General features: G+C 45.1%; 1 protein-coding gene across 1 annotated transcript in view; it reads left to right on the top strand.

The window, feature by feature from the left end:
* LOC139560627 (receptor-type tyrosine-protein phosphatase mu-like) overlaps positions 1–20,062 on the top strand; it is a 774,972-nt gene that overhangs the window by 457,949 nt on the left and 296,961 nt on the right. Inside the window, exon 13 of the mRNA XM_071377563.1 lies at positions 14,440–14,716. Coding sequence (XP_071233664.1) covers positions 14,440–14,716 — 277 coding nt within the window. The remainder of the gene's footprint in view (positions 1–14,439; positions 14,717–20,062) is intronic.

The raw sequence follows: 20,062 nt of genomic DNA, 5'->3' as shown, positions 1-20,062 counted from the left end.
TGCAGGCTCCCCCAGACCCCCGTGGCACCACCTCTTTTAACAGCTTCATCCTTTCTTCTCAAACCTCATTCTCCTCCCTTTGCTTTTTTGTTTTTTTTATCCCTTTTTTTCTGCTCAGGGGAGAGATGGTTGGGAGTGCAGGCGTTTGGAATTAGGAATTAGCCGCAATTATTTTGATGTAGCGAGAGAGGGGCCGTCATGTGGTGTCAGTGGTGGGATCGAAGGTAAAAAACAAACTGACTTGTTATTAAAAACTATGTTTGTTCTCTACCAGTTCGTCTGACCTCTTACCTTTCGTTACTTGGAGCTCACTAGAACTGAGTTTACACCTCAACTTTTTTTTTTTTTTGTGTGTTTGAGTTCTTGTACTTTTTTACAGAATATTAACTTGCTGGAGCTCATGCACCTAAATATAAACAGTACCATATATAAACAGTAACATATATAAACAGTACCATATATTAACAGTACCATATATAAACAGTACCATATATAAACAGTAAAATATATAAACAGTACCATATATTAACAGTACCATATATAAACAGTACCATATATAAACAGTACCATATATAAAGAGTACCATATATTAACGGTACCATATATAAACAGTACCATATATTAACAGTACCACTCAAAATGAGTCCCAGCACCTATATCAGTCCAATTCAATCAGGACGTTGTTCTGCCGGTGAAATCCTTGGGCTGGGCCCACCTAAGCATTTTTTTCAGGCCACCTAAGTCCGAACAGTGTCAAAAATAAATAAATGGACCTATATATTTTTTTAATTATGTTTCAGCTAAAGAACACAGCAAAATACCAAGACAGGAAATTATCTTTAAAACTGCAACAACAAAACATTCTCAGCTTCATGGAAAAATATGTGGAATTGCAGAAAATTGGGTTAAAAATGCAAACATTTCTCTGCACCAACAAGATGGAGGCCACTAAAGTGTTCTCTAAAATTCAGCCACTCTGACAGGCCCGACCGCACCCATTGCCACGCCCCCTGCCCACCACCTAAACCCCTAATTTATCAAGGAAAAAACCCTGTTAAGCACGGATTATATTAGTAGGTGGTTTTAGTCGTAGTAAAATAACTTTGATTTAACATTAAGCTTTGGGTCAGGATCAGACCAAACGACAAAAAATGTCCAAATACTGGTCTGATCTTGATGTAGCTACTATAGGTTGTCTTTGCTGGTTGTTTTTGCTGATGTTTGTTGTTTTTCCCATCAGGCCATAGTGAATTTAAGCTCGTGACTAAATGCATGAGGTGTGACACACCGGCACACAGACGCACACGTGTTGTCTGATGCAGTAAGTGATGGTACCAGCGTGTGGTGACAGGGAGTCGTCTGCTCTGAGGGACATCAGCATGACATCAGTAATTACAACGGAATCATCACAGAATCAGGACACAAATTAGCTCGCCGTTATTATCAAATTTGCATGGTAGGAAAACTGTCAAGGTGAAAATAGTATATATTTTTTCACTGCATTTTGTTCCAACCTTACTTTCAGTGAAATGTGGACCCGTTACAATTTTTTCTCAAGTATGACAAGTTGCCCCAAGTGACGTGTTTGAAGGTTTTTCCGTTGTAAATTCTCCTCTGTATACAGCAGAGACTCATGTCAAGCCCACAGTGCAATAGTTGTTACCAAAACAAAACTATGATGTTATTTGAGAGACCGAGGTCTTTCACCATGTTGAATAAAATGTGTCAAGACAATTTGAATATTCATTTTATCCAAAATCCACATTAATATGGCCCGATAAAATGTTTAATTTTTTTCCTTAATCCTTTAAAAAAAAATGTATTATTCTGTTTTCGCTGTTTTGTTTCTCCAGGTTTCAGTTTTTACCTGTTTTTTTTTTGCAGTGGCCGTACCAGGCGGTGATACAGCCTGACAGGATGCTCTCAGTTGTGCATCTGTAAAAGTTTGTGAGGGTTTTAGGTGACAAGTCAAATTTCTGTTGCACTGTTGCGCCTTCTTCACCACACTGTCTGTTTGGGTGGACCATTTCAGTTTGTCAGTGATGTGTACACCGAGAAACTTGAAGCTTTCTCTACTGCGATCCTGTTGATGTGGATAGAGGTGTGCTCCCTCTGCTGTCTCCTGTGCTACACGTGGAGAGAACACGCATGACCATTGTTACATTGTTACGGCTACAAGGCCTTCCCCCAACCCCCTTCGCCAAATCAGATCACGCCTCCATCCTGTTCCGCCCCGCCTATAGGCATAAACTTAACCAGGATGCACCTGTGGTAAGAACTGTCAACTTTGGTCTGACTAATCAGAATCTATACTTCAGGACTGTTTTGATCACATGGAATGGGAAATGTTTTGGGTTGTTGTCTCTAGGATTAGTATCAACATATACACTGACTCTGTGACTGGGTTCATCAGGAAGTGAACAGAGGATGTTGTTCTAACTGTGATGATTAGAACTTATATTTGAAAAATGTCAACATTAGCGCAAACCTGAAGGTGCAAAAACCTTATTTAACCACGGCAAGGTGACTGGGAACATGGACGTTTACAAATAGACCAGCTATGATCTCCGTAAAGAAATCAAACAGGCAAAACAGGGACAAAGTGGAGTCGCAATTCAACGGCTCAGACATGAGACCCATGTGGCAGGGACTCAAGACAATCACGGATTATTAAAGGAAAGCCTACAATGTCACGGGTACTAATGCCTCGATCCCGGACAAGCTAAACACCTTCTTCGCCCGCTTCAAGGAAAACAACACATAGCCCTCGCAAAGCTGCCGGCACAGACGGCATCCCAAGCCGCATCCTCAGAGCGTGTGCAGACCAGATGGCTGGAGTGTTTACTGACATATTCAACCTCTCCCTATCCCAGTCTGCCTTCCCCACTTGCTTTAAGATGTCCACCATTGTTCCTGTACCCAAGAGAGCAAAGATAACTGAACTAAATGTCTACAGCCCCGTAGCACTCACTTCTGTCATCTTGAAGTGCTTTGAGAGACTAGTCAAGGATCATATCACCTCCACCCTACCGGACACCCTAGACCCACTCCAATTCACATACCGATGCAATCACCCGGACAGCCTGGACAAAATAAATGCCTACACAACCGTTCAAAAGTTTGTGGCCACTTAGAATTGTCCTTGTTTTTGAAAGAAAAGCAAATATTTTGTCCATTAAAATAACATCAAATTGATCAGAAATACAGTGTAGACATTGTTAATGTTATAAATGACTATTGTAGCTGGAAACGGCAGATTTTTTATGGAATATCTGCATAGGCGTACAGAGGCCCATTATCAGCAACCATCACTCCTGTGTTCCAATGGCACGTTGTGTTAGCTAATCCAAGTTGATCATTTTAAAAGGCTAATTGATCATTAGAAAAACGTTTTGCAATTATGTTAGCACAGCTGAAAACTGCTGTCCTGATTAAAGAAGCAATAAAACTGGCCTTCTTTAGACTTGTTAGGTATGCGCAACTGGCTGTAAGGGAGCCAGGGAGTCTGTAAGGGAGTCAGGCGCAGGAGAGCAGAAGCTGGGTAGCCAAAGGAGCCTTTTATTTCGGCGAACAAAAAAACTAAGAACACTAAACACAATATGGGTTGACATAACCCAGCGCAAACCAGTCTAGCGTGCACATACACGAAACAACAAACAATTCCACACACAGACATGGGGGGGAACAGAGGGTTATATACACGTCTAATACTGAGGGAACTGAAACCAGGTGTGATGGAAAACAAGACAAAACAAATGGAAAAATTAAAGGTGGATCAGCGATGGCTAGAAAACCAGTGACGTCGACCGCCGAACGCCACCCGAACAAGGAGAGGAACCGACTTCGGCGGAAGTCGTGACAAGACTAGTTGAGCATCAGCATTTGTGGGTTTGATTACAGGCTCTTCTGAAACTCGTCAGTGTATTCTTGTTCTGAGAAATGAAGGCTATTCCACGCGAGAAATTGCCAAGAAACTTTAGATCTGGTACAACGCTGTGTACTACTCCCTTCACAGAACAGCGCAAACTGGCTCTAACTAGAATAGAAAGAGGAGTGGGAGGCCCCAGTGCACAACTGAGCAAGAGGACAAGTACATTAGACTGTCTAGTTTGAGAAACAGACGCATAACAAGTCTTCAACTAGCAGCTTCATTAAGTCTCAACATCAACAGTCAAGAGGCGACTGCGGAGATGCTGGCCTTCTAGACAGAGTTCCTCTGTCCAGTGTCTGTGTTCTTTCGCCTATCTTAATCTTTTCTTTTTATTGGCCAGTCTGAGATATGGCTTTTTCTTTGGATCTCTGCATTGACTCCAATGCTTCCCATACGTGTGTCAAGTTGGCTTAATGTCCTTTGAGTGGTGGACCATTCTTGATACACACAGGAAAAGGTTGAGAGTGAAAAACCCAGCAGCGTTGCAGTTCTTGACACACTCAAATCGGTGAGCCTGTCTCCTACTACCATACCCTTATCAAAGGCACTTTAATATTTTGTCTTGTCCGTTCACCCTCTGAATGGCACACATAAACAATCCATTTCTCAATTGTCTCCAAGCTTAAAAATCCTTCTTTAACTTGTCTCCTCTCCTTCAACTACTGTACGCTGATTGAAGTGGATTTAACAAGTGACATCAGTAAGAGATAATAGCTTTCACCTGGATTCACCTGGTCAGTCTATGTCATGGAATGTTTTGTTCACTTCGTGTTGAGTCATTGAACACTGGTCACTTAAATAATGTTTACATAATTTTTGTGAGGACATACGCTTGGAGACGCAAAGCAAGTACATTCAGTGAATATTTAATAAATAACAGACATGAAACAAAACACGGACAGCGGAAACATAACGATATTAATGCTGACACGGGGATCAAACAGAGTGTAAATGGGAATAGACAGATATAGAGAAAGCAATCGATAAAGTGAAGGAGTCCAGGTGAGTGCAATGAAGCGATTGATTGATTGTGTGGACAGGTGTCTTTTATACAGGTAACGAGTTCAAACAGGTGCAGTTAATAGGTCTGTGAGAGCCGGAATTCTTACTGGTTGGTAGGTGATCAAATACTTATGTCATGCAATAACATGCAAATTAATTACTTAAAAATCATACAATTTGATTTTCTGGATTTTCACAGTTGAAGTGTACCTATGATAAAAATTACAGACCTCTACATGCTTTTTACGTAGGAAAACCAGCAAAATCGGCAGTGTATCAAATACTTCTTCTCCCCACTGTATATTTCACTGGTCACCCGCAGTTCTCTGCTGCCAATGACTGTCACGAATTGCAAAAAATCACTGAAGTTGGAGACTTATATCTCCCTCACTAACTTTAAGCATCAGCTGTCAGAGCAGCTTACAGATCATTGCACCTGTACATAGCCCATCTGTAATTAGCCCACCCAACTACCTCATCCCCATATTGTTATTTATTTATTTTTGCTCCTTTGCACCCCAGTATCTCAACTTGCACATCATCTTTGGCACATCTATCAATCTATCATCATCAACAATAAACAATAATAATAATAATAATAAACAATAAACATAAACAATGTTTAATTGCTGAATTGTAATTACTTCGCCACTATGGCCTATTTATTTCCTTACCTCCTTACTTCATTTGCACACACTGTATGTAGATGTTTCTATTGTGTTATTGACTGTACGTTTGTTTATTCCATGTGTAACTCTATGTTGTTGTTGGTGTCGCACTGCTTTGCTTTATCTTGGCCAGGTCGCAAGTTCTAAATGTTCTCAACTGGCCTACCTGGTTAAATAAAGGAGAAATAAAAAATAGAAAATGATTAAATAAATAAAACTTCATATGTACAGTACATACTGTATTCTGGACATAGCTCATCCATATAACTATACCTTTTTTCCTACTTATATGTGTTCTGTCTATACACACCACGCATTTATATTCCGGAATCTGACAATGCTTTTTTCCGATATTGCTCTTTCTGATATTTCTAAATATTTTTTATTTGTGTATTAGTATTGTACTATTAGACATTACACTGCACCTGCTTTAACATCTGCTAATCTGAGTATTTGACAAATAAACTTTGATTTGAAATAATCACACAATGCCCACTGGTGTCAATACAGGTCTGTAAGAACACTTAGACTAATTCAGCCTTAGTAGGAAAAAACTGTTTTGGGTACATTGTGTTGACAAACACATTAAAATATTGAACTCTTCCTAACAAATGTGAAGACGTTGTCACTCTTTTAACACATTGCCTAAATCCACAGGAGAGACTCAGTCTCAAACCTGACTGCCACCTCCGCTCTCTCTCTCTCTCTGTCTCTCTCTGCTGTCTGTTGTCTCGCTCTCAATTCAATTCAAAGGGCTTTATTGGCATGGGAAACATATGTTTACATTGCCAAAGCAAGTGAAATAGATAAATGTCTCTCTGTGTCTCTCTCGCTCTCTTTCTATCCCTTTCTCCCTCTTTTTTAATAGTTAGTAAAAGTGTCTTACTCTCTATCTTTGTGTCAGTGTCTCTCTCTCTCCCTTTCTCCCTCTCTCTCTCTCTTTCTCTTTCTTTGTGTCTCCGTGTCTCTCTTTCTCTCTCTGTCTCTCTCTGTCTCTCGCTCTGTATCTCTCTTTGTCTCTCTCTCCCTCCCTCCTTTCTGTCTATCTCTTCCTCCTTCTCTCTCTCTCTTGCTCTCTACCCCCCACTCTCTCACCTCTTATTAACCTCTTTACTCATTCATTTTTCAAACTCTCAAAGGTCACCATCTCTTTTCATTTCCTCTCAGTGGAGGCCTATTTGTTTAGTTGAATCAATACCCAGTCCCCCCGAGAACCAGATAGAACCCCTCACAGTGATTTCTCTGTCTGGGATGGCCTCTCTGTCTGGGATGGCCTCTCTGTCTGGGATGGCCTCTCTGTCTGGGATGGCTTCTCTGTCTGGGATGGCCTCTCTGTCTGGGATGGCCTCTCTGTCTGGGATGGCCTCTCTGTCTGGGATGGCCTCTCTGTCTGGGATGGCCTCTCTGTCTGGGATGGCCTCTCTGTCTGGGATGGCCTCTCTGTCTGGGATGGCCTCTCTGTCTGGGATGGCCTCTCTGTCTGGGATGGCCTCCTTAGCAGGGAGAGAAAGTATCTGTGTAATAGACGGCTGTGTTAGTATTCTCCTCACACCGACAGACCTGTTAGCTACATCTATTGAGTTACCAGCTGTGAGACAGAGAGAGAGAGAGAGAGAGAGAGAGAGAGAGAGAGAGAGAGAGAGAGAGAGAGAGAGAGAGAGAGAGAGAGAGAGAGAGAGAGAGAGAGAGAGAGAGAGAGAGAGAGAGAGAGAGAGAGAGAGAGAGAGAGAGAGAGAGAGAGAGAGAGAGAGAGAGAGAGAGAGAGAGAGAGAGAGAGAGAGAGAGAGAGAGAGAGAGAGAGAGAGAGAGAGAGAGAGAGAGAGAGAGAGAGAGAGAGAGAGAGAGAGAGAGTGTGTAGGGCAGGAAGAATAACAAACCTTAATTGGAGAGGCTTGTCTGACATTCCTTTAAAAGGACGTGTTTAAAACTACAACACAGCAGCTAATTACCACCGTGATAGAACAGAGAAATAGAAAAGTCACTTCAGAAGTCACAAGTGTTTGAGGAAAAGTTCAATCGAGACTGTCTTCTGCTGGGGTGTCACTGACGTGCACTGTACACACCTCTCATCAAGGAATTACGAAACTGAGAACTCAAGTTTTCATAAAGTTAATTACAGTCATGTTTGAGCGTACAGAGAAACTGAAAAGGGAAATGTGCTAATTAATCTGTGTTAGTAGGATGGCAGGTAGCCTAGTGGTTAGAGCTTTGGGCCAGTGACTAAAAGGATGCTGGTGGAAATACCTGACAAGGTGAAAAATCTGTCCATGTGCCCTTCAGCAAGGCACTTAATCCTAATTTGCACCAGCGGCGCCGTACTGCAGTGGCTGACCCTGTAAAACAACACATGTCACTGCACCTACATTTTATTTCTTAGCAATAACTAGCTTGTTGACATTTGTTTTCTGTCTTTACATTCATATAGAACGGGACATTACCACAATGCTGTAACAGAGGGGATCAATTAATTAATTAGAAGATAATGCATTTACACTGGTAGTCTACTGCAGAAACCCATTTACACTGGTAGTCTACTGCAGAAACCCATTTACACTGGTAGTCTACTGCAGAAACCCATTTACACTGGTAGTCTACTGCAGAAACCCATTTACACTGGTAGTCTACTGCAGAAACCCATTTACACTGGTAGTCTACTGCAGAAACCCATTTACACTGGTAGTCTACTGCAGAAACCCATTTACACTGGTAGTCTACTGCAGAAACCCATTTACACTGGTAGTCTACTGCAGAAACCCATTTACACTGGTAGTCTACTGTAGAAACCCGTTTACACTGGCAGTCTACTGTAGAAACCCGTTTACACTGGCAGTCTACTGTAGAAACCCATTTACACTGGTAGTCTACTGCAGAAACCCATTTACACTGGTAATCTACTGCAGAAACCCGTTTACACTGGCAGTCTACTGTAGAAACCCATTTACACTGGTAGTCTACTGCAGAAACCCATTTACACTGGTAATCTACTGCAGAAACCCATTTACACTGGTAGTCTACTGCAGAAACCCATTTACACTGGTAGTCTACTGCAGAAACCCATTTACACTGGTAGTCTACTGCAGAAACCCATTTACACTGGTAGTCTACTGCAGAAACCCATTTACACTGGTAGTCTACTGCAGAAACCCATTTACACTGGTAGTCTACTGCAGAAACCCATTTACACTGGTAGTCTACTGCAGAAACCCATTTACACTGGTAGTCTACTGCAGAAACCCATTTACACTGGTAGTCTACTGCAGAAACCCATTTACACTGGTAGTCTACTGCAGAAACCCATTTACACTGGTAGTCTACTGCAGAAACCCATTTACACTGGTAATCTACTGTAGAAACCCATTTACACTGGTAGTCTACTGCAGAAACCCATTTACACTGGTAGTCTACTGCAGAAACCCATTTACACTGGTAGTCTACTGCAGAAACCCATTTACACTGGTAGTCTACTGCAGAAACCCATTTACACTGGTAGTCTACTGCAGAAACCCATTTACACTGGTAGTCTACTGCAGAAACCCATTTACACTGGTAGTCTACTGCAGAAACCCATTTACACTGGTAATCTACTGTAGAAACCCATTTACACTGGTAATCTACTGTAGAAACCCATTTACACTGGTAATCTACTGTAGAAACCCATTTACACTGGTAGTCTACTGCAGAAACCCATTACACTGGCAGTCTACTGCAGAAACCCATTTACACTGGTAGTCTACTGCAGAAACCCATTTACACTGGTAGTCTACTGCAGAAACCCATTTACACTGGTAGTCTACTGCAGAAACCCATTTACACTGGTAGTCTACTGCAGAAACCCATTTACACTGGTAATCTACTGTAGAAACCCATTTACACTGGTAGTCTACTGCAGAAACCCATTTACACTGGTAGTCTACTGCAGAAACCCATTTACACTGGTAGTCTACTGCAGAAACCCATTTACACTGGTAGTCTACTGCAGAAACCCATTTACACTGGTAGTCTACTGCAGAAACCCATTTACACTGGTAATCTACTGTAGAAACCCATTTACACTGGTAGTCTACTGCAGAAACCCATTTACACTGGCAGTCTACTGCAGAAACCCATTTACACTGGTAGTCTACTGCAGAAACCCATTTACACTGGTAGTCTACTGCAGAAACCCATTTACACTGGTAGTCTACTGCAGAAACCCATTTACACTGGGAGTCTACTGCAGAAACCCATTTACACTGGTAGTCTACTGTAGAAACCCGTTTACACTGGCAGTCTACTGTAGAAACCCGTTTACACTGGCAGTCTACTGTAGAAACCCATTTACACTGGTAGTCTACTGCAGAAACCCATTTACACTGGTAATCTACTGCAGAAACCCATTTACACTGGTAGTCTACTGCAGAAACCCATTTACACTGGTAGTCTACTGCAGAAACCCATTTACACTGGTAGTCTACTGCAGAAACCCATTTACACTGGTAGTCTACTGCAGAAACCCATTTACACTGGTAATCTACTGTAGAAACCCATTTACACTGGTAGTCTACTGCAGAAACCCATTTACACTGGTAGTCTACTGCAGAAACCCATTTACACTGGTAGTCTACTGCAGAAACCCATTTACACTGGTAGTCTACTGCAGAAACCCATTTACACTGGTAGTCTACTGCAGAAACCCATTTACACTGGTAGTCTACTGCAGAAACCCATTTACACTGGTAGTCTACTGCAGAAACCCATTTACACTGGTAATCTACTGTAGAAACCCATTTACACTGGTAATCTACTGTAGAAACCCATTTACACTGGTAATCTACTGTAGAAACCCATTTACACTGGTAGTCTACTGCAGAAACCCATTTACACTGGCAGTCTACTGCAGAAACCCATTTACACTGGTAGTCTACTGCAGAAACCCATTTACACTGGTAGTCTACTGCAGAAACCCATTTACACTGGTAGTCTACTGCAGAAACCCATTTACACTGGTAGTCTACTGCAGAAACCCATTTACACTGGTAATCTACTGTAGAAACCCATTTACACTGGTAGTCTACTGCAGAAACCCATTTACACTGGTAGTCTACTGCAGAAACCCATTTACACTGGTAGTCTACTGCAGAAACCCATTTACACTGGTAGTCTACTGCAGAAACCCATTTACACTGGTAGTCTACTGCAGAAACCCATTTACACTGGTAATCTACTGTAGAAACCCATTTACACTGGTAGTCTACTGCAGAAACCCATTTACACTGGCAGTCTACTGCAGAAACCCATTTACACTGGTAGTCTACTGCAGAAACCCATTTACACTGGTAGTCTACTGCAGAAACCCATTTACACTGGTAGTCTACTGCAGAAACCCATTTACACTGGTAGTCTACTGCAGAAACCCATTTACACTGGTAGTCTACTGTAGAAACCCGTTTACACTGGCAGTCTACTGTAGAAACCCGTTTACACTGGCAGTCTACTGTAGAAACCCATTTACACTGGTAGTCTACTGCAGAAACCCATTTACACTGGTAATCTACTGCAGAAACCCATTTACACTGGTAGTCTACTGCAGAAACCCATTTACACTGGTAGTCTACTGCAGAAACCCATTTACACTGGTAGTCTACTGCAGAAACCCATTTACACTGGTAGTCTACTGCAGAAACCCATTTACACTGGTAATCTACTGTAGAAACCCATTTACACTGGTAGTCTACTGCAGAAACCCATTTACACTGGTAGTCTACTGCAGAAACCCATTTACACTGGTAGTCTACTGCAGAAACCCATTTACACTGGTAGTCTACTGCAGAAACCCATTTACACTGGTAGTCTACTGCAGAAACCCATTTACACTGGTAGTCTACTGCAGAAACCCATTTACACTGGTAGTCTACTGCAGAAACCCATTTACACTGGTAATCTACTGTAGAAACCCATTTACACTGGTAATCTACTGTAGAAACCCATTTACACTGGTAATCTACTGTAGAAACCCATTTACACTGGTAGTCTACTGCAGAAACCCATTTACACTGGCAGTCTACTGCAGAAACCCATTTACACTGGTAGTCTACTGCAGAAACCCATTTACACTGGTAGTCTACTGCAGAAACCCATTTACACTGGTAGTCTACTGCAGAAACCCATTTACACTGGTAGTCTACTGCAGAAACCCATTTACACTGGTAATCTACTGTAGAAACCCATTTACACTGGTAGTCTACTGCAGAAACCCATTTACACTGGTAGTCTACTGCAGAAACCCATTTACACTGGTAGTCTACTGCAGAAACCCATTTACACTGGTAGTCTACTGCAGAAACCCATTTACACTGGTAGTCTACTGCAGAAACCCATTTACACTGGTAATCTACTGTAGAAACCCATTTACACTGGTAGTCTACTGCAGAAACCCATTTACACTGGCAGTCTACTGCAGAAACCCATTTACACTGGTAGTCTACTGCAGAAACCCATTTACACTGGTAGTCTACTGCAGAAACCCATTTACACTGGTAGTCTACTGCAGAAATACTAATAAACTAAATTCCTAGGCTAGAGTTCAGTGAATTCAGGCCGTGTGCAGCGAGCTAGAACTGACCAACCTCGAAGATTCATGTAATCGGAATGGTGATCTGACTTTTGGATTGGTTAATCTCTAATAAATTATGTTTGTCTGGAAAGTATGAAAAGGTGGGAATAAAAAGCGTAGTGTGTAAACATAGTTAATTAAATGACATATGTCTACTGTACCAACAACTGCCTCCCCCGATGGCCTTTTCCCCGAAGTCTCTGATTATTAAAACTGAAAGTAATAACATTTTAGCTAAAGATCCAAACTACCCCGAAGAAGATTGTTTTACCTGGTTAGAATTCAATGATGAAATATCCCTATGTGTACAGTGTGTGCTCTTTAACCCCTAATGCGTCATATGGTGTTTGACCTTTCACCCCCAGTGCTTCATAAGGTGTTTGACCTTTCACCCCCAGTGCTTCATAAGGTGTTTGACCTTTCACCCCCAGTGCTTCATAAGGTGTTTGACCTTTCACCCCCAGTGCTTCATAAGGTGTTTGACCTTTCACCCCCAGTGCTTCATAAGGTGTTTGACCTTTCACCCCCAGTGCTTCATAAGGTGTTTGACCTTTCACCCCCAGTGCTTCATAAGGTGTTTGACCTTTCACCCCCAGTGCTTCATAAGGTGTTTGACCTTTCACCCCCAGTGCTTCATAAGGTGTTTGACCTTTCACCCCCAGTGCTTCATATGGTGTTTGACCTTTCACCCCCAGTGCTTCATAAGGTGTTTGACCTTTCACCCCAAGTGCTTCGTAAGGTGTTTGACCTTTCACCCCCAGTGCTTCGTAAGGTGTTTGACCTTTCACCCCCAGTGCTTCGTAAGGCGTTTGACCTTTCACCCCCAGTGCTTCATAAGGTGTTTGACCTTTCACCCCCAGTGCTTCATAAGGCGTTTGACCTTTCACCCCCAGTGCTTCATAAGGTGTTTGACCTTTCACCCCAAGTTCTTCAACAGGTGTTTGTAGGGTTGTTAATGAACCTTGTGGCCATAGTGAGGTCTTGGTGACGCTCTGTACCACACAATAGCCTAATTTACATGGGAACGGGGTTTGGGTCATGTCCCCCAAATATTAGAAAGATACCCCCCCCCCGAGTGGTGCAGTGGTCTAAGGCGCAGCAACTCAGTGCTAGAGGTGTCACTACAGACCCTGGTTCGATTCCAGGCTGTATTACAACCGGCCGTGATTGGAAGTCCCATAGGGTGGCGTACTATTGGCTCGGTGTCGTCCGGGGTTAGGGTTTGGCCGGGGTAGGCAGTCATTGTAAGTAAGAATTTGTTCTTAACTGACTTGCCTAGTTGAAACAAGGTTAAATAACATATTTTAAATATGTTCCTTCCTAAGTTTTATAGAGACCCTGGTTAGAACATTCCTGAAATCAGGAGGGAATAAGCGGGAAATCCAAAACCCTAAAACCATGATTTCTGTAAAACTGGGGAATTTTGGAAAAGTTTTTATAATTTTATTTGCAACCTAATGTTGAAGTGAAACCACAGAGTTCTCTCAGAGCCTTCCTTATAGAATAATAATCCAGGATATCGCTATACTACATTACTTAGTGCAGCTGGACTGGGAGGAGAGAGGTGTTTAAATATTAACTACTGCTGAAAGGCAGCAGGAGGAATCAAAAACATTAACTGTCCCCCTAACGAGGGCAGGGGTTAGAGGTCAGAGGGTAGGCCGTGTCAGGACACCTGGGTCACAGAAAGACAGGAAGACGGAACTAAAAAGAGAGAGTTTAGGTTTGTAGAAAACATCTTAGGTGTGTGTTGATAATGATCATACTACAGCAGGATACATTATTAGGGGTTCAACATCTTAGGTGTGTGTTGATAATGATCATACTACAGCAGGATACATTATTAGGGGTTCAACATCTTAGGTGTGTGTTGATAATGATCATACTACAGCAGGATACATTGTTAGGGGTTCAACTGGGTTTCTTGGTTATCAAATTAAAACAAATGAGTTGGTTATTTAAAACCTCATATCATATATTTTACAAATCTGCTTTCTTTATTCTAGAATACTGTTTTCACGTATCCCCCATATTCTCTCTCCCCTCCTTCTCCCCCTCCCCATATCCTCTCTCCCCTCCTTCTCCCTCTCTCCCCTCCCCTCCCTCCTTCTCCCCCATCTTACCTCTCTTCCCTCCTCCTTCTCCCCCTCTCTCCCCTCCTTCTCCCCTTATTCTTTCTCCCCTCCTTCTCCCCTCTCTCCCCACCTCCTTCTCCCCCTCTCTCCCCTCCTCCTTCTCCCCCCCAGTGGGTACCAGGTGGTGGTAGAAGAGGAGAGACCTCAGAGGGCGAGGAGGGGTGCGGTTGAGATTCTCCGCTGTTACCCTGTCCCCATCCACTTCCAGAACTCCACGGTCCTCAACTCCGGGTACTACTTCACAGCTGAGTTCCCCGCCGTAGGGCTACAGGCTACTCAACCCTTCACTGTGGGAGACAACAAGACCTACGGTGGATACTGGAACGCCCCCCTACTGCCGCAGAAGAGCTACAGCATCTACTACCAGGCTGTCAGCACGGCTAATGGGGTGGGTACCTCTACTAGGGATATTAAGGTATTGGTGTGGGTGTTAATGGTAGTTCTAGTGGTATTATGGTAATGGGTACTGGAACGCCCCCCTACTGCCCCAGAAGAGCTACAGCATCTACTACCAGGCTGTCAGCACGGCTAACGGGGTGGGTACCTCTACTAGGGATATTAAGGTATTGGTGTGGGTGTTAATGGTAGTTCTAGTGGTATTATGGTAATGGATACTGGAACGCCCCCCTACTGACCAAGAAGAGCTACAGCATCTACTACCAGGCTGTCAGCACGGCTAACGGGGTGGGTACCTCTACTAGGGATATTAAGGTATTGGTGTGGGTGTTAATGGTAGTTCTAGTGGTATTATGGTAATAGATACTGGAACGCCCCCCTACTGACCAAGAAGAGCTACAGCATCTACTACCAGGCTGTCAGCACGGCTAACGGGGTGGGTACCTCTACTAGGGATATTAAGGTATTGGTGTGGGTGTTAATGGTAGTTCTAGTGGTATTATGGTAATAGATACTGGAACGCCCCCCTACTGACCAAGAAGAGCTACAGCATCTACTACCAGGCTGTCAGCACGGCTAACGGGGTGGGTACCTCTACTAGGGATATTAAGGTATTGGTGTGGGTGTTAATGGTAGTTCTAGTGGTATTATGGTAATAGATACTGGAACGCCCCCCTACTGACCAAGAAGAGCTACAGCATCTACTACCAGGCTGTCAGCACGGCTAACGGGGTGGGTACCTCTACTAGGGATATTAAGGTATTGGTGTGGGTGTTAATGGTAGTTCTAGTGGTATTATGGTCATGAGTACTGGAACGCCCCCCAACTGACCCAGAAGAGATATAGCAAATACTACCAGGCTGTCAGCACGGCTAATGGGGTTGGGACCAGTGGTAGCATCCACTCACTCACTCAAACACATACAGTTGAAGTCGGAAGTTTACATACACCTTAGCCAAATACATTTAAACTCAGTTTTTCACAATTCCTGACATTTATTCCTTGTAAAAATGCCCTGTCTTGGGTCATTTAGGATCACCACTTTGTTTTAAGAATGTGAAATGTCCGAATAATAGTAGAGAGAATTATTTATTTCAGCTTTTATTTCTTTCATCACATTCCCAGTGGGTCAGAAGTTTACATACACTCAATTAGTATTTGGTAGCATTGCTTTTAAATTGTTTAACTTGGGGCAAACGTTTCAAGCTTCCCAAAATAAGTTGGGTGAATTTTGGCCCATTCCTCCTGACAGAGCTGGTGTAACTGAATCAGGTTTGTAGACCTCCTTGCTCGCACACGCTTTTTCAGTTCTGCCCACAAATTTTCTATAGGATGAGGTCAGGGCTTTGTGATGGCCACTCTAATACCTTGTCTTTGTTGTCCTTAAGCCATTTTGCCACAACTTTGGAAGTATGCTTGGGGTCATTGTCCATTTGTAAGGCCCATTTGTGACCGAGCTTTAACTTCCTGCCTGATGTCTTGAGATGTTGAGAAAGCTGTCATCAAGGAAAAGGGTGGCTACTTTGAATAATATAAAATATAAAATAGATTTTGATTTGTTTAACACTTTTTTGGTTACTACGTGATTCCATATGTGTTATTTCATAGTTCTGATGTCTTCACTATTATTTTACAATGTAGAAAATAAGAAAAAAAAATAAGAAAAACCCTTGAACAAGTAGGTGTGTCCAAACTTTTGACTGGTACTGTACATACACACATCCCGGGAAGTCACCTCTGTTTCCCCAGAAGAGTTACAGTTTTAATTTTGGGGTTGTTTGTGTCCCACAGTACTGTGTTAGCCCACTGAGCTGAAAGCTAGGCATTAGCTTGTGGAGTTAACTCTAGTCTTCAGGTCTTGAGCAAAGCTAGTCGTCATGGGAGCTTGTCGTCATGGGAGCTTGTCGTCATGGGAGCTAGTCATCATGGGAGCTTGGTACACACAAGTCTCAAAATGCCCAGATTGAGAAATGTTCTGTTGAAAGGTACAGGGCTGGGTACTGTTACAGGGCTGGGTTACTGCTACAGGGCTGGGTTACTGTTACAGGGCTGGGTTACTGCTACAGGGCTGGGTTACTGCTACAGGGCTGGGTTACTGCTACAGGGCTGGGCTGGGTTACTGTTACAGGGCTGGGTTACTGTTACAGGGCTGGGGGGCTGGGTTACTGCTACAGGGCTGGGTTACTGCTACAGGGCTGGGTTACTGTTACAGGGCTGGGTTACTGTTACAGGGCCGGGTTACTGTTACAGGGCTGGGTTACTGCTACAGGGCTGGGTTACTGCTACAGGGCTGGGTTACTGCTACAGGGCTGGGTTACTGGTACAGGGCTGGGTTACTGTTACAGGGCTGGGTTACTGCTACAGGGCTGGGTTACTGTTACAGGGCTGGGTTACTGTTACAGGGCTGGGTTACTGCTACAGGGCTGGGTTACTGCTACAGGGCTGGGTTACTGCTACAGGGCTGGGTTACTGCTACAGGGCTGGGTTACTGCTACAGGGCTGGGTTACTGTTACAGGGCTGGGTTACTGTTACAGGGCTGGGAACTGTTACAGGGCTGGGTTACTGTTACAGGGCTGGGTTACTGTTACAGGGCTGGGTTACTGCTACAGGGCTGGGTTACTGGTACAGGGCTGGGTTACTGTTACAGGGCTGGGTTACTGGTACAGGGCTGGGTTACTGTTACAGGGCTGGGTTACTGCTACAGGGCTGGGTTACTGCTACAGGGCTGGGTTACTGTTACAGGGCTGGGTTACTGCTACAGGGCTGGGTTACTGCTACAGGGCTGGGTTACTGTTACAGGGCTGGGTTACTGGTACAGGGCTGGGTTACTGTTACAGGGCTGGGTTACTGGTACAGGGCTGGGTTACTGGTACAGGGCTGGGTTACTGTTACAGGGCTGGGTTACTGTTACAGGGCTGGGTTACTGCTACAGGGCTGGGTTACTGTTACAGGGCTGGGTTACTGCTACAGGGCTGGGTTACTGTTACAGGGCTGGGTTACTGCTACAGGGCTGGGTTACTGCTACAGGGCTTGGCTGGGTTACTGCTACAGGGCTGGGTTACTGTTACAGGGCTGGGTTACTGTTACAGGGCTGGGTTACTGTTACAGGGCTGGTTGACTGCTACAGGGTTGGGTTACTGCTACAGGGCTGGGTACTGTTACAGGGCTGGGTTACTGCTACAGGGCTGGGTTACTGCTACAGGGCTGGGTTACTGTTACAGGGCAAGGGTCTACTGGTACAGGGCTGGGTCTACTGCTACAGGGGCTGGGTCTACTGTTACGGGGCTGGGTCTACTGTTACGGGGCTGGGTTACTGCTACAGGGCCTGGGTCTACTGCTACGGGGCTGGGTCTACTCCTACGGGGCTGGGTCTACTGAGTACAGGGCTGGGTTACTGCTACAGGGCTGGGTCTACTGCTACGGGGCTGGGTTACTGTGCCAGGGCTGGGTTACTGCTACAGGGCTGGGTCTACTGCTACAGGGCTGGGTTACTGTTACGGGGCTGGGTCTACTGTTACGGGGCTGGGTCTACTGCTACGGGGCTGGGTCTACTGTTACGGGGCTGGGTCTACTGTTACGGGGCTGGGTCTACTGCTACGGGGCTGGGTCTACTGTTACGGGGCTGGGTCTACTGTTACGGGGCTGGGTCTACTGCTACAGGGCTGGGTCTACTGTTTACAGGGCTGGGTTGCTGGTACAGGGCTGGGTTACTGTTACAGGGCTGGGTTACTGCTACAGGGCTGGGTTACTGGTACCGGGCTGGGTTACTGTTACAGGGCTGGGTTACTGCTACAGGGCTGGGTTACTGTTACAGGGCTGGGTCTACTGCTACGGGGCTGGGTCTACTGGTACAGGGCTGGGTTACTGCTACAGGGCTGGGCTGGGTTACTGTTACAGGGCTGGGTTACTGCTACAGGGCTGGGCTGGGTTACTGTTACAGGGCTGGGTTACTGTTACAGGGCTGGGTTACTGGTACAGGGCTGGGTTACTGCTACAGGGCTGGGTTACTGGTACAGGGCTGGGTTACTGCTACAGGGCTGGGTTACTGTTACAGGGCTGGGTTACTGTTACAGGGCTGGGTTACTGCTACAGGGCTGGGTTACTGCTACAGGGCTGGGTTACTGTTACAGGGCTGGGTTACTGTTACAGGGCTGGGTTACTGCTACAGGGCTGGGTTACTGTTACAGGGCTGGGTTACTGCTACAGGGCTGGGTTACTGTTACAGGGCTGGGTTACTGCTACAGGGCTGGGGTACTGTTACAGGGCTGGGTTACTGCTACAGGGCTGGGTTACTGCTACAGGGCTGGGTTACTGCTACAGGGCTGGGTTACTGCTACAGGGCTGGGCTGGGTTACTGTTACAGGGCTGGGTTACTGCTACAGGGGGGGGCTGGGTTACTGTTACAGGGCTGGGTTACTGTTACAGGGCTGGGTTACTGCTACAGGGCTGGGTTACTGGTACAGGGCTGGGTTACTGCTACAGGGCTGGGTTACTGTTACAGGGCTGGGTTACTGTTACAGGGCTGGGTTACTGCTACAGGGCTGGGTTACTGCTACAGGGCTGGGTTACTGTTACAGGGCTGGGTTACTGTTACAGGGCTGGGTTACTGCTACAGGGCTGGGTTACTGTTACAGGGCTGGGTTACTGTTACAGGGCTGGGTTACTGCTACAGGGCTGGGTTACTGCTACAGGGCTGGGTTACTGCTACAGGGCTGGGTTACTGGTACAGGGCTGGGTTACTGGTACAGGGCTGGGTTACTGCTACAGGGCTGGGTTACTGTTACATGGCTGGGCTGGGTTACTGGTACAGGGCTGGGTTACTGTTACAGGGCTGGGTTACTGCTACAGGGCTGGGTTACTGCTACAGGGCTGGGTTACTGGTACAGGGCTGGGCTACTGTTACAGGGCTGGGTTACTGCTACAGGGCTGGGTTACTGTTACAGGGCTGGGTTACTGTTACAGGGCTGGGTTACTGGTACAGGGCTGGGTTACTGGTACAGGGCTGGGCTACTGTTACAGGGCTGGGTTACTGCTACAGGGCTGGGTTACTGGTACAGGGCTGGGTTACTGCTACAGGGCTGGGTTACTGGTACAGGGCTGGGTTACTGCTACAGGGCTGGGTTACTGTTACAGGGCTGGGTTACTGTTACAGGGCTGGGTTACTGCTACAGGGCTGGGTTACTGCTACAGGGCTGGGTTACTGTTACAGGGCTGGGTTACTGTTACAGGGCTGGGTTACTGCTACAGGGCTGGGTTACTGTTACAGGGCTGGGTTACTGTTACAGGGCTGGGTTACTGCTACAGGGCTGGGTTACTGCTACAGGGCTGGGTTACTGC

The sequence above is a fragment of the Salvelinus alpinus genome, chromosome 30 (assembly GCF_045679555.1).
Source record: "Salvelinus alpinus chromosome 30, SLU_Salpinus.1, whole genome shotgun sequence".
Taxonomy (NCBI): domain Eukaryota; kingdom Metazoa; phylum Chordata; class Actinopteri; order Salmoniformes; family Salmonidae; genus Salvelinus; species Salvelinus alpinus.
This window is presented reverse-complemented; position numbering and strand designations above follow the sequence as displayed.